General features: G+C 37.5%; 1 protein-coding gene across 1 annotated transcript in view; it reads left to right on the top strand.

Moving 5' to 3' along the window:
- Positions 1–7,163: 7,163 nt before the first annotated feature.
- The window catches only part of LOC139721336 (calcium-binding mitochondrial carrier protein SCaMC-2-like), a 33,835-nt gene continuing 24,803 nt past the window's right edge, over positions 7,164–16,195 (top strand). Inside the window, exons 1-2 of the mRNA XM_071632655.1 lie at positions 7,164–7,424; positions 9,093–9,307. Coding sequence (XP_071488756.1) covers positions 7,239–7,424; positions 9,093–9,307 — 401 coding nt within the window. The 5' untranslated portion in view covers positions 7,164–7,238. The remainder of the gene's footprint in view (positions 7,425–9,092; positions 9,308–16,195) is intronic.

Genomic DNA, 16,195 nt, shown 5'->3' with positions numbered 1-16,195 from the left:
GACTATGGTTCATAAAGCACAAAATGTTTGTTGTGCAGGTAAGCACATACATAGCCTGCATAAGAGTGGAATACATCGCAGAGACAGAAAGGAAGTTAAAGCTTGATTGTCAGTCCTGTTAGTCCCTGAAATGAACTGCTGTGGTCACATTATTGTGTGAAGCTACACACCTGGCAATTTCTATGTGTAAATTACTCCAAAGATACACATGATATATCAAGAGCAATATTTTCTTACACATTAATGATAAAGATAGGCAGATTAACCTCATCATATAAATCCATGCAACTACAATATAAATGTGTATACACTGTAGTATTTTGCAATAGTTTCATCTTTGTGGATTTTGTGGGTTGACTGGTATTTACACAATTAACTGTTCATGAAAATATTTCCTCCCATAACAGAAATGCAGTGTATGTGGTCCCGAAAATGGTTGAAGATCAAATATATTTATTTTTCATTCTCTCGCTGTGATTCGAGATTGCAAATCTAACCAATTGCAAAGTTGTCTTGCCAGTCTCAGTTTGCAAAACATTGAACTTTCTAAATATATGGCATGTATGGTAAGTCTTTGGTCCTTTGTAGCACAGAACCAAGTGCTGTTAATGTCTGTCACATGATCAGAAAGTAATCTTGTGGCTCTGCTTAAAGGGATCGTATAGTTTTGGTTGAGACTTAATTTCAGGTTTCTCACATTTTTTGGTGAGATAATGAGAAACCTCTTATAAAATATGAAAGAGCATGTAATTCCATGAGGAATTCAACACTTATTTGATGAAAATTGGTTTTGAAATGGCTGAGATATCCAAAACAGAGCAATTCTAATAAAGTGTGGGACCCACTTTTATTACGATCGCTTTGTTTTACTTTGTTTTTGGATGTTTCAGTCACTCCAAACCAGATTTTCATCAAATAAACTTTGAATTCCTCTTAGAATGGTATGCTTTGTACTATTTCATAGGTGTTTTCTTGGTATTCTCATCTCCACCAATATTGTACCATCCCTTTGACCACCCAACAGTTTTACTCTTTTCTCTTTGTAAAAAAAAAAAATTTCCTCATATTTTTGCAAGCCTTGTTGAGTTCATTGTACCATCTCTTCCATTCACAATGACATGTATTCTTTCAGAGATGAGTTATATCTTTGATGTTTGTGAGGTCTTGCCTTGAGCACCAGAAAATGTACTTACACCTACAAGGTCCAAAGAGTTTTTGACCCTTCCGATTTGCGACTGATGACCAAATCTTTGGTCTTAATACTATACCTTGTACATTAGAGGATGGCATTTATTGTGTGTTTTGTGATATTTCGCTGGTGGGTGTGGCTGTTCATAATGTATTTTGTGTTTCTTTTCAGTAATGCTGCTTCTTGGCCATGTTGGAAAAAATTGGAAGAGACACATTCAACTTTAGATTTATTTAGATTTCTGTGCATTTTATTGGGTGAATATGTGGCATTAGTTGAAAAAGAGAAAAAGAAAGTTGTATACATGTATCTGTTGTAGACATTGTCTGGAATACAGCTGTAATACTGAAAGGAAGCTAGAGGTTGATATAGTAGTGTAGTCCATAAGTGTGGATTTAGTCAAGTCGAACATGGTTCGGCTGCAGATTTTACCTAACTACAGTACCAGTATTCAGGATTTCAGAAATCCAAGATAGATTGTGTGTTTTAGAAAGTTCATGTGCATAATTATAGAGGTTATTTTTTATTGGTAACCATAGCTAGGTATTGCTGTGTGACATGTAATAAATTTGGAGCACCAGGAGCATAAACAAGAATTTTTTATATTGCTGTCACTGTGTTCTTTTTGTGTCTGGTTGTGACCTTATTTTATGTGATATGTGTGCTACGTGCCAGAGAGGTGTTGTTGACTGGTTTGTTAGGCATTATTAGAAAACTATTCCAAAGGCAGTGTTTGTAAAACACTCAGGAGAAAATCATTAATTTTTAGAAGCAGCCAAGTCCTATTACCATGCTGTGACTACTGAGCTGGCATTGGTGCCATTGGTGCCAAACTACTCCTATGACATCATCCCTGCGTCATGTATAGTCTTTTTCAAAGGCCCTTTATGATTTTAGCAGCAATTGTCTCGAGCTGAAAAAGCCAAAGATGAGTGGATTTGTCACTGTTCGTGAGCCAGTAGAATTAAAAGCTGAGCAGGGCATGTTAGTGTTCAGGTGCCAGTAGAAAGGCTGAGCAGGGCACCACTCCCACTAGATAATTCGTCAGTGAATGATTGAAGTACAGTGGTCACATTGACCAATGAATTTTCTAGACCTGTGGACTGGCCATCGGTGTGCAATTTAGTACGTATGTGCTTCTGCGAATATGCTGATTTTTGCTATTAAATGCCAGGGAAAGTTCAGTACAATGTAATTTATAGGGATAAGTTGAGACTTCATTTCATTTCATTTCATTTATTTCCACATTAAAAACACCAATCATTACATTTCCAAGTCATAGTATAAAGCAGGGCTGGGGGAGCATTTTCAAAAGTGTGTGTGGGGGGGGGGGGCACTTCTGGGTTTGAGTTAACAAGCAAAAAGAAAAAAAAAAAAGGTCCTCAGCTCATCTCTCCCCTTCCACTTCCGGGTTTCTTCGGCTGACAAGCAACAACAACAACAAAAAAAATGGTCTTCAGCTCATCTTTCTCCTTCACTTTCGGGTTTCTTCAGCTGACAAGCAAGAAAAAAAAAAAAGATCCTCACCGCTATCACACTTCAAGATCTCTATCTATTTCTTTTTAGTGCCTCATATGTACTTCCGGGTTAAAAAAAGTGGTGGTGGGCCCAAAGTGATGACACCTTATGTATTCCTTTGTATGGTGCACAAAGGCCCCCCCCCCCCCCCCCCCCCCCCCCCCCTTGGTTCCGCCGGCCATGTAAACATATTCATTGTGGGGGACCAATTAAAGCCTTTTAGGCTTGTTGGGAATAGGCCCCAAAGTAAATACAATACTTTCTCAACTTAAAATATATAGGTACAAAATATATAGAACACAAGTGGTATACAATCAAAGCAGGCTGAAGAAGGAAAAAAGTAAAGAGTAAAATACTGGCAGAATATACAAAACTATGTTGCTATTAAATACGGAAAGTGCATCTAAAGTTGTTTCTGAACTGCTGTAATGATTTGCAGTTTTTCAGTTCCTTTGGTAAAGTATTCCACAAAATGGGACCTTGATAATGTAAGATATTTGAAAGCACCCAAACGACCCTCCTGTGCACTTTTTCTCGCTGCATGGTAGCATTGACTCGTGTCATGTGACGACCCTGTGCTATATAGTATCTCTTGCAATACGTGAGATGTCCTTTGGCAAAGGCTAGCTTCACACATAGACGTCTACCTCATTTAGAGCCTTAGACTGGCATCACTCTGTTCCGAAATTGGAACAAGATGGCCATACGAATATGGAATTTTCAATCTCCCATGTAGTAGCCCCGAACTTGGTAAAGCCTATCAAAAGGCAAATCAAGTACACTGCACAATCTTTAGGTAGCATGCAACCTAGGAAACTTTACCTGCAGTTATACAATTGATGCCCTCACAAATAGCCCGATTATACAATCAGAGCCAAATTGGAATGTTTCCTTAAACATTTTAAGTCCATCTTTGCTCAACTTCAGAACAGTGTGATGCCTTAATTAATGAGCTCCCCTGAGATTGCAACACTGGCTGCCAACTTCCAGAGCAATAATAATTAATTCCTTTGGATGGTACACTAAGACAGCAGATTAGACTTTAAAAACAGCATTCAGGAGGTGAATAAGCTGGTTTGTAATTAGCTCAGGCTCATACATGCACATTTTCCCCATACAACCTGTTTTTTTTGTTTTGTTTTGTTTTTCTCAGTTGGTTTGGGCAATTCACATGTTTTCAAATTAGCCCATTGAGGACGGGCTGATTTTACTACAACACGTATTTCCCATAGACACCTGCCCGAGTATGGGCAGTGTGTGGCATTCATGGTCAAACAAATAATGAACTTACATAAAATCAGGTGACCAGAAAGGCCCATTAATTAACAAATATCATGTCTAGGGAAAAAATCTATTTCATTATTGTGCATTTTTTCTCTCATTATAGTGCCAAATACCAGGCTTCTGATGAATTCTTATCAGATGGATAATGCTGACAAGGGTTGTTTAGAAGGATTACATGAATAATCACTTCACATCACAGATGCTTATCTCAGTGAATTTTGAATGCCAACGTGCCTGTTATCACAAATAAACTCTATAATTGTACTTGTGTGCAAAGTGGAACTACGAACAGATTTATACCGGAAGCAGTTCTCAGGAAAACACATGCAATGCATGGTGTGTATTTGGTTTGCCATTTGTTCTTGATATAAGCTATTCACATTTTTTTAAATCAATACTGAACAAATTAATGTCCAGGGATATTTAGCTCACCTGAACCTATGGCTGAGGTGAGCTATTATGATCATTCACCATCTCTTGTGTATTGTGCATTGTGCATAAACTTTGTACATTTTCTTCTTTTTGAAAACCTCATGACAGATTTTCACCAAACTTGGCAAAGTCTCTATAGGGGGTTAGTAGGATCTCAATTTGTTCAAATGGACCCCATGCCCCCCCCCCCAAATTAAGGAATCTTTCAAAAAATCTTTTCTAGAAAACTGAAATGATAGAGCTAATGAGTAAGTGCATTGAAAACCAGTTCAAGGTTTTTGTTTTTGTTTTTTGTTTTTAATGGCATATCTGGGAACAATTTTCACATTCTTATCTCCTTGAAAACATATTATCAATTTGTCGCCAAACTTGGCAGGCGTTATCACTAATATCAAGGGTAACAGAATGCGTCTTAATACAAATGAGTACCATGCAGCTCCACCTCCTGGGGACCCCCAGGGGACCCCAGAACTCGCAAAGCAGGAGAATCTTTAAAAAAAAAATCTTGAAAACCGAAGATTACTCTGAGTAGATACATTTTTGAATGTAGACATACTTTCAAGCTATTATTATGTGATAAAATATTATACAAATGGACACCATGCCCCCTGGAAGCCCTCAAATCTGTCATCTTCTCGATCCCCACCCCAAGTTTTCTATATAGGCCTACCATGTGAAGAGTTTGTTCGCAAAAACCGACAAGTCCATTTTTGAAGATTTTGAAGTACGGTCTATGTCATAAAGTACAAAATTAAACCTCTTAAATGATATATTGGTCACTACATATAAAGGTACATTTTCGAAGTTATGGTCAAAAGAAACAAAAATTCTCTTATCATTCTCTTTATTTTTCTTGACCTTTAATCGCAAATATCTCCATATGGCAAATATGGACTTATTGGTTTTTGCGAACAAATTCTTCATGTAAATCTTGTTCTACAAAAACTTGATTGTTATATAACCCTCTGTATGCCACATTTCTCACCTGTCCATTGGTTTGTGTGTGAAATTTGTGTGCTTTTGATTCATTGGCATAGAAAGGGTTAATTGTGATACACAGGCAAGAGAAGACACTGGGGTCTCTTATTATAAAATTCATTTTATGAGGGAGGGCAGAGGCAAAAGTGTAAATTTCATGTTTTTGCACTCGGAAACCAAAACCCAAATATAAATGTGGATTGAGAAATATTAGTAGGACACATCAACGAAAGTTTGAATAAAATCAGACTGTCAATATATAGAAAATATGTATAGGCCTAATTCAATATAGGGGGCCTACCTTATATTTTCTGTGAAAGAGCTGAGCTTTGACTTACATCTTTCGCCCAAGCAGGGGAATTTAGTGTTATACCCTTTTATGTGGTATTAAAGTTGATGGAATGTGTATATTCTGTTAAAAATTAAATTCTGTGGAATTCTCCTTTATTTTCTTTATGTCATCTTCCATAATGATGTCATAAACTGCAGTATAGTGTCATCATCCAGCAAAGACTGTACAAAAAAAGAAAGAAAAAAGGCTTGTTGATCATCCGATTTTCCTCAAATCTTTATATACTGGTAGGGCATACGTTCTCCAAATAAAATGCTGCTTTTACTCAACCTACATTTGTATTTGACTTATGGTCTTTTAGTTTCCTCTAATAGAGAAAATGTAGGCCTTAATATTCATAGTCTGCTAGTCATAGAAACACAATATACTTATAGGCCTATGCAAATTTTAAGCATTGTCATGAATTGAAATATGTCATATCAATGTGTTTGGACATGCCAATTAAGGTACCCATCTTGACCACATCCCCCCCCCCCCTCCCTGCCAAAAAAAAGAGAAAAAAAGCTTAAAGTTTATATGTCAAAATGATATACTAGTAATATAATGTCATTTCAATTTTGATTGCTGTAACTTTCACACTCTTAAGACCGAAGTTACTATTTTGATCAATGACATCTTTATATCCATTACATCTATATATTTCTGTCTACTGAGTATCTCTCAATATATCCACATCTGTCTACATTTTTGATCCATTTGTGTCTTTCTAATTGTTCATCATCAGCTCAGTAAGTTCCTGGCTTGATTTTTTTCTGCATTCATTTTCATATTCATCCTGCAATTATAGTATTCAAGCAGAGTGTTAGCTGTCTCTCTATATCCTTTCTGCTCTCCGGACTTGGAAAGTTCATGTAAAGTTCAAACTAGATTTCTTTCAAGTGCTACCGGGAAATGCGGAAGAGCCATTCATCTCAGCGTGGGAGGGAAATTCACTCTCATCGAGCCGAACGAATACTTGGTAGTGACGCATGCAGAAGCGTGCACTCAGATTCTCGCGCTGTGAAGTTTTATCAAACTGTTGATGAGATGTTCTCATTTACTAACGTAGTACAGATACTCGTGAGACATTGTGAAATAAAACGTAAATGTGAAGTTAGCCGTGAATGAATAAACGTGTACGCAGTTTGTAGAGCGCGCATGGCATCATTCCATTGTGATACGAATTTTAGTTCAATATCATATTGCAGCGTAGCGATTGTGTACGTCGTGGATAAAAAGAGCAGAATACAGTACATGAATAGTAAACGATTGTACTAGTACAAGTGGGCGGCGCGTAATAGCGGCGCGCGCGATCTCGTGTGTTCGTGTACGTACGTGTGTGTTTATTTCCACAGTAAAGCTGCAGCGTAGTGCAAGTGCAGTGCCACCGTGCTGTGCTGTGGTACTACATCTAACTTGGGAGCCGGCGGAATGATTGACCACGGACTATCGGATAGAATATTAACAGGGAATTTATGTGTATTTTGACATCAATGATCAGTTATCATGAGTTTGATAGAGGCTCATGCCAAGGATGGGATGTCACCCCGAGGGATATCTCAGGAGGAGGAAGAGCGATATGCGGAACTGTTTTCCAAACTTGACGTGGACGGTGATGGGCGAATAGACGTTGAAGATTTGCAAGAGGGACTTACACGGTTGGGTGTTCATATGGTGCCTAACCATGCTGAAGTAAGCGATAAACGTTGATTCTGAATATGATGTCAGCTCAGTATCCCATCGATAAAGATAAAGATAAAGATAAAGATAAAGATAAAGATAAAGATAAAGATAAAGATAAAGATTATCAACCAGACAGAGGAAGATACTGCAAAATAAACCGGGTTAGCCGTAGGCTACGCTGTAGTGTAGGCCTATCGTGACTTGTGTGTAACGTCGCCTCCTCAGGCATTCAGACACTGCCTGCGCCTGCTGGTCGTGCGTGCTGAATACAGTACGGGGACCAGTCGGCAATGTCGGCGGTGCTTTGGCCGTGGTGGGCGCTGGTAAACAGGCTGAGCTTTAGAGTAGCTGAGACTGAGACTGTGAGAGGCCACCACATTCACCAAGCACAAACTGATGCTATTCAGAGTATTAGAATACACTACAACAGTCAGAGCAAAATACATTCAGCACTAATCTGTCACTAATCAACAGTGCATCATGTCTTTCTAACTGTTGTAGTGTTAAATTTATCTCTGATGGCGATGCACTTCCACTTTAACTAGTATTTGTCAATTTATATTGTACATGTACACTGTAGATTGTAGTTCCTGCCACTGGCATAGATTCTAACTTTCTAGAGCCCATTCATATTCATACTATTACTATCTGAGTATCTCTGAACTTTTGAATGAGAAGCAGTCCTTAAATAATAGTCTATTATTAAAGGACTGCTTCTCATTCAAAAAGTTCAGAGATTCAGTGATTGTATGAGTTTTTTCATTGCATGCATGGCCTTATAATGGGGTTGGGCTGTAGTCTGGGAATTCATTGCAATCAATCATTCGCCTGCGTAGAACTATAAATTTACATTCCAGCTGTTCAGTGTTATATCTAAGTATGGAGAATTTTTTTTCTTTTTGTTTTGAGATGAGAATAATGTCATTCAATTCAATGTCTAGTAAATAGTTCAGTGTTTCTACAATGTATGATTTTTACTTTGATGATGGTTTCTGTATGGTACCTCACTGCAAATATACAATAGATCTGTATGATTAATGATGCACGTTTCATGTAAATTCATTGCCAGTGTTCAAATTTATTTCGCATAAGAAGAAGAAGAAGAACCTTTTCATTAGCTAAATAATGGGAAAAATAAGATTCTACTATTTCTAGCTGAAACTTCAGTTTGTTGTGGGAAATGCACTATGTTTTGATGTTAAGATGATTATTTCAGGCCTTCAAATCAAGATGAATAGATGAGGGTTGTAACTTGTGATGTGCTGCATTCTTCTGTTTAATAGTCTATATCTACTGTTCATTTGGGTTGGTAGATGGTCTATATCATCTATATATACAAAAATGTAGGTGGTCTATATAAACATGATGTTTGCATCCCTCAAGATACGTGTAGGACTACAGTATGTTTTGGGTAAAAGGATCTTAGAAGTACATTCTCATTGTTTGAACAGAAGTTCTGGTTTACACCCCCCCCCCCCCCCCACCAAAAAAAAAAGAAAAAAAAAAAGAGGTACAATCAGAGGTACATGCCTGTACAGTTGTCGTACATACCAGCTGGTGTTTCGAATATTGTGTTGTAATGAAACTGAAAGCAAAACAAGCTGAACATGTGACTACTGAACTGATGTTATTTGAAACAAATACAATTGTCTTCTTTTGTTGTTGTTGTTTTTCCAGAAATTCATGTCAAAAAGTGATCAAAACCAAGATGGACACTTGGACTTTGCTGAGTTTGTGCAATATGTAATAGAGCATGAGAAACAGCTACGCCTTGTCTTTAAGAAGATCGACCACAACCAAGATGGAGCACTGGACGTCCATGAGATTCTTCTCTCGCTCAAGAAGCTTGGGGTTAACGTCAGCAAAGATGAAGCAGACAAGCTGCTCAAAAGGTAAATGAATGGAAAGTGGTTATGGTTTATAACTTGGCTGATGTGCCAGTTGGGTGGTGAAAAATATGAGTTAAAGGATGATTGAATGTTACATATTCAGTAAAGATTCTTTTTGATTGTATACAGTTGTACATGGTAAAATCATGTCTGAGCTCAGTTTCAAATAGTGAACCTTCTGTCATTGAGATTTCCAATCCAGAATGCACATGTTCAGAGAAGTGACTGTTCTCTAAGAGTACAATGTATCTGTTCTTATCTAGATGTCTGAATGACAAATATTCAAAAAGTACATCTGAGTGTACAAGCCTTGTAAGAATTTTTCATAAAGGGACAAAAGACTTTACCTTAGAGCCAGTTTTATACTGTGTCCATAAATTTGTATATTGTTTTGCTTTAATCAAAGAAAATATGTGACAGTGATAAACTTCAAACTGATAATAGTGCAATGTAACTGATAGAACTACTTGTACATTCTTATGATGACCTCATAATCATTACAGCTTGTACACTGTGCGTTCGTGACGTCTGTGATATTCTGTGCTGCATTTGAGTTCCAAAAATTTGATGAAAAAACTGTTGCAGTTAACACACATATCAAAGCCAAGTATTTCTGGCAAATATCACAGAGTGAAATGTGTATTGCCCTTTGTGTAGTTGGGATAATGTACTGTAAAGCTGTTTTTGTGAGGGTTTAATTTTGGCGAATTGCGAAACAAAGTTGGATCGCGAATTTAATAACATGAAAATGTCACCCTGGGCTGCAGTAATAGTGCATTTACGAGCGTCTGTGTCAATAGGCAAAACCATCATCTCGCAAAAATATCTGTGATCTCCTCATTCGAGAAAATATCTGTACGCGAAAAATAACAGCTCATGCAGTACATTGGCCTACTACATAGGTTACAGAGGTTTCTGTTGATCCTTTTCATTTGTGTGAATTTTGCTGCTGACGTTCCTTTATCAGTTAGTTCTTCTTTTATATTGTGTTGATATGTTTTCTTAACACTCAAATAATATGTTGAATTTACTTTCTGTTCCTGGTTAGGGTATCATGACCTTGGTAATTTTATTTGGTTGTGTTTTGTTTTTGCCTGGTTCTGGTTTCTAAGCCAGGGCCGCACACTAACCCATCTTTTTCTACAGACTGTCTGACCTATCTGTTGGACCAGTACATACTGTAGTGTAGGTGTCCAGTTTTTCCATTTTTTACTGGTCCATTCCTGAAAAAGTTGCTGGTCCAACTGTAATATTTACTGGTCTGGTTGTGGACCAGTGCCAGTGTGCAGCATTGTCTAAGCCTTGTATTTCCATGTTTCCTTATTTTTTTCCCCTTCTTCTTTATCTACACACTGTATTGGCACTCACCATATACATGATTGTGCTTCTTAGTATTGACAGAATTGCAGGAAGCTACACAATGTACGGTTCTCTGTATTCCAGTCATTAATATGTTTGATGGACAAGATGCAGATGTACATACACTTATCCCCATTTAATATTTAATAGGCCAAATTGACATGCTTAGTTTTTGGCAAATCCTTACTTAGGTTTTGGCAGTAAACTGCCTACTGTTGGCAACATCATATGAATTATAAATCAAAAAATAGCTGTGGGTTGAACTGGCATACTGTAAAGTTGGAAATTTTTGCACAATTCATGTGAAAATGAAATACATAGTTTAGATTTTTTTTTTTTTGTTATATACATGTGATACTTCATATTTCAGTACTGTGGAATTATCATAATTACAAGAAAAACTTATCTTACCAGGCAGAGCGTGAAAAATTTCTCGCATGAAAATTTCCACTTTTACAGTTAGGTACCAGGGGTTATTCCGTTAATGTATCTTGAATGATTTGAATAAGCTACAAATGTACACAAGCGTGTAGTCAGCTGGTGTGTGTCATTAATCAGATGAGGGAAGTTTGCACATAACTTTGCAGGCAGAAAACTATAAAATGATTCACGGTATTACACTATATTTTTGAAATTGCTCATTATTAAGAAGAAATAAAGTTTGAGATAAAAGCGTGAATCATTAATCAAGGCAGCAAATGTTCTGAAAAAGAAAATGGTAAGAAAGATTTTTCCCCTTGAATCACCACTTCTGCAGTTTAGGAAGTCATGAAGGTCAAGTATGATACAGTAAGGTGCATGGTAGAAGAATAGTTTGTATAATATACAGCTGTATATCTCAAATGCTCAATATGCAGAGTGATAACATGTAAAAGTTATAATGCGCACTCAGCTGTCCTTTTGTACAAAAAGCAGGTACCATTCCTGCTAACCTGTGTAGGTACTGTGCATATTGTAGATAAATTTGTAAACTGTACTCTCTAATGGATACTGAATCGTTTACTTGATTTCTTATTTTATCATTATTAGTATTACCAGTACTCTTTCCTTTTTTTTCCCCTTTTTTTTCGGGGGGGGGGGGATTGGTTGGATGTGTCTCATTACAACATAGATTGCATAGCCTGTACACCCTTACCTGTTTGGAATAGTCATTGCTGAGTTTTCTGTAGGGGATGATGGTATGTTGTTCATGATTATTGTATTTCTCACTTCCTCACAGTGTGTGTGGGTTGGTATTGCAACTTTTTTGCCCCTCATCTGATACCCCGTTCAGACTGACCTTACGATGTACCCGCTGGTTACTCCTCAAGGACTCGATAGCCAAAAGTCTTAGCGTTCATCGATGATTTTTCCTGCCCTCATTTAAGACTAACGGGCCAAGAAACCCTCATGAAAATCATAGGCATGAGAAATATAGGTCATTTGAGGGAGGTATTTCAGTCAAATCTGACACATGCAGTTAGGTGCACGCATTGAAAACTGCTTAGTCTGAATGGGGTACTAGTATTACAACTCAAAGATGATGGTGCATGCATTTTACACCTCTGTTCTCTATACGAGTATGTTGACAATGCCCAGTCACGTGAGAGTGGGCCTTGGGTTCTTTCACTATAAGAGGGCAAGGTGGAAACATCACGGTTCACTCGTCACCATTGTGATCCTGCCTTGAAGGATTTTACTGCACAAAGTGTACAAATATGGGTACCTAGGATGTACCATTCAGTTTAATACTCGTATGTACTGTACCATAGAATTCTAGGGGTACAACAAGTAGACTGGATCATGGTAGATGACAGTTAAATTTTTGTGTCGGTACAAGTTTGTGTTCACTGAAGTACAAATGAAGAGTTTTCATTGAGCCCTGAGACGATGATAGTGATGTCAATGTGTGTGGCTTTGCTGGAAAGTGATCAGTTGGGATATACTGTAAATAGCTTGCTTACCATATTCTGTATGCCATATATTTAACAAGTCTAATTTTTCATGAATCGGGACTTCCTGGCACTTTTCACCAGTGGTTAAATTCCAGATTGTGGAGTGGAGTACTGGAGGGAGAAATGTATGCGTGCACATCACATTCATGTTGGGTCAGAGTTAATATTTCTGCATGTTTATGAATTCGTAAATAGCACCCGACTCGCAGAAATTTAAAACCTCACCAAATTTTTGGCATATTTGCAATAAATAATTTTCTGATAAAATATTTATATGATATGCTGAGGAAGTGTTCCTAAACAGTATCCAAAGCATAGCACATGGTAGCAGGTACAATGTAAATCACAAGGATGGTATGTAGTTGCTGCATGTCAGGTGTGTGACTATTGTTCTGGTTTGTTTGTGTGTGTGTTTGTTTGGTTGTTTGTTTGTTTGTTTATTGCTTTGTGCATATCATGAGCACATAGTGTCATTTGATTGTTCCTCCCCCCCCCCCCCCCAAAAAAAAAAAAAAAAAAAAAGAAGAAGAAGAAACAAAAAGGCTCTTTTAGAGTGTGCACAGCTTCATTTTGTGAGTGTTTTTCTTTCTTTTAAAGATTTGGCTTGCAAACACGTATGTAATAACAAGCATTCTGATTTTTTTGTGTGATTAAAATTAAAAAGTATTTCCTCATACATTGCATTATTTCAACACAATTTTTCCCACCTACAGTCACCTGACATATCAAAATAGAAAATATTGAGGAATGTCAGACTCAGTATCTTATACAATTTGTATGTCATAAACACACACACATACTTTTAAATAGTACACAAGCAAATTGAAAAATACTCTGCCAACAATGAGAGTAATGTGTGGAAGTGTACAACCAATCACTTCAAATGACAATTTGATTTTAAACATTACAGATGCACTTCTTGATTATTACTGAGTCAAGTTGATATCAGCTGACCCTGAGGACTTGTTGGTACAAAAGTCTTGAGCATGCCATATTAAACATTCCAAAATATATGACTAGTTTTATTTTGTCTGTGATATTCTCAGCAATGTTAGTTTTGTACCAGTTTGCCTTGCACGTTGCGGAGCAGTGTTAATTGTTTGAAGTTTGATGAGCTGTTTACTCCTTTTCATTTCATATTCGTGATACCATCACAGTCCTGACTTGCTTTCTCAATTTGAAGAATTCTTATTTTGTTGTCAATGTCAAGCTGTCCTACTTTCTGTTGCTTTTGAGTTCTGCCTGCATGCAAGAACAAAAGTCTGCTAATCTATTATACATTTTTCTGTCTCTTGTACTTGCTTCGTCTTTCCGCACATATGACTGCAGGTTAAAAGGTTGCAAAGGATGTCGTGAGCGGACCCCATTTCATGATACTAAGCATGGAGAGGTAGAATGTGTGTGCTAGTAAGTTTCCATGTGAGTTTGTACCATGTTTGTTGGTCTGGTCTTGGTTGCAGCTCGGGCTTTTGGGGATGCTGTATGTACAATGTTAGGGGCTGCATTTGTTGCATGCCTGTGACATATCTGCAGCATTTGGGTCTGAAGAGATTTACCGCAAGACTACCATTTCTTCAGTTCTGCATGTTGTGTATGACGTCCAATGTACAAGTGTATGTACAGTATGTGCTGGTGAGGACTTGTGTGATGGACAGCCTCAGTTTGCATGATTTTTGCCAATGAAACTCCATACCAACCGTTATGTTCAAGTGAATTTTGATAAATGAAGTAGAATAAGACCAATAATGGTACCGGTACTCTCAGAGTTTTCAGCAAAATCAAACAAAGGCAAGGAATTGCACAGAGTTATGAATTTAACCACATAAGCAAATTAGCATTGGTGATGCTGTCATCTGCTCTCCATGCTCCCAGAACTATCAGAGAAAGCATGCTTGGTGTTGCCAATTTAGCCCTATCCCATGTATAATCATTTTTATTTGCACTGCAGCAGCAAAAAAAAAAAAAAAAATGATGCAAATGGAATAATTTTTCTTTTTGACTTTATGCTACAGATTGAAGTTTATTAAAGAATTTGTGTTTGCATGTCAGTGGGAGTCTTGTTCTGAAAACAGAGCTATCATCATAGTACTGCAGATGGTCATTACTATCTCTTTTATGTTGAAGTTTTCTTTGCTACGGTCTGATTTAAGTGAAGCCCCCATTATCCTATTTGTGTGTTAAACTTTAACTCCATTCACAAGTCATCGGGAATGTCACAGTGTGAAATGTCACTGTTGCCTCTTTTTGTGTCACATTAAGTGGAAATAACATGTGAAAAATTTGTTATACCAAGTTGTGTTGCACTTAGGCGGGGTTCGGGCTAAAACGGTACCCAATTAACATGTGAGCACTGTATTTGGAATGTTCACATGTTTTATCATGGGAAGAGGGAAATGGGTATCATTCGGTGAAGTTAATGGTCGCCTTGGCAACGCAATTTGAAAGATGCCTTTTTTTTTGTGAAGTCTCTTTCTTTTTTTCTTTTTTTCCAGTGAGTCTCTGCATGCAGCAGACTAGTGACCGAGCCTAATAGATTATGACCTCGGCTTTCCATTCTGTTCTTTGACGCCGGCCTGTAAATTGCTGGAAAAATATTTCCCATCATAATGCTTAATGCAACTTCCCCTAATGCTCATTATGTCATGTGTTATTAGCCAGACTGAGGAGAGGAAATCAGTGATGCATTTTCTCTGCTTTTGCTGCTCTCTGCTCCCCAGGTCCAAAGTCACAGAGCTAATTAAAGTCTCCTCTGCCGTACCTCTACTCTAGGGTAGCGATGGTGTACGTTCGCATGGTGCGGCTCCATCCTCTTGCATATTATGTACATAACCTCACATTATGCAGAAAGATGTACCATGCAGCCAACATGCCTGCCTGTTATGTATGCTGGTCAACGAGTGGTTACAGTAAATCTGACCTGAGTAATGTTAGGGACAATGGCAGTGTTCCAACCAGTTCCTCCTGGTTGATCAATCAGGTTGTTTACAATCGTACTGTAGGTCATTACAAGAACAACATTTGTAATCTTTTCCTGCCACTGACTGTCCTTATACAAATATCTAGATTTTAAAAAAAAAATGATACAAGTGTATGTATCTGTTCTTTAAAACACAGTACGTACAAACGTAATCATCCCAGCTTCCTTGATTTAGGGATTGTTTATTGCATTTTGTCATTTGTGCATTAACTCGCAGAAATACATATAATGTATTATAAAACTGGAGTGTCAGGCGTGGATGTGTACTGGTACACTGTAGTTAATGCAATCCTATGTGTCATTAGCCTGTTACTATTTAACCCACTTCTGGGTAATGATTTGTTTGTTTTTGTTTATTTCTACTGTCACCCTGCTGTGTACATTGTATGTGTATGTGTGTGTGTGTGTGTGTGTGTGTAAGTGTCCATTTGAAAATCAAACTTATTTTTACAACTGTTTGTGCATCTTTGCTGTGTTACAAAAGGGCAATCAATCAAGCATGCATTGGTAGATCGTTGCAGGTACATCCTTTTCTCCCAAGGTGGTATGTACATGTATTGAATGTTGTTTTTTTTCGTCATGTTTCCATATTGTGCACATTTTTTTTTTTTTTTTGGGGGG

The sequence above is a fragment of the Diadema antillarum genome, unplaced genomic scaffold (assembly GCF_040938485.1).
Source record: "Diadema antillarum isolate AM-2024a unplaced genomic scaffold, OU_Dant_1.0 scf00000141, whole genome shotgun sequence".
NCBI lineage: Eukaryota > Metazoa > Echinodermata > Echinoidea > Diadematoida > Diadematidae > Diadema > Diadema antillarum.
The sequence above is the reverse complement of the archived record's forward strand: the minus strand, read 5'-3'. Positions and strand labels throughout refer to the sequence as shown.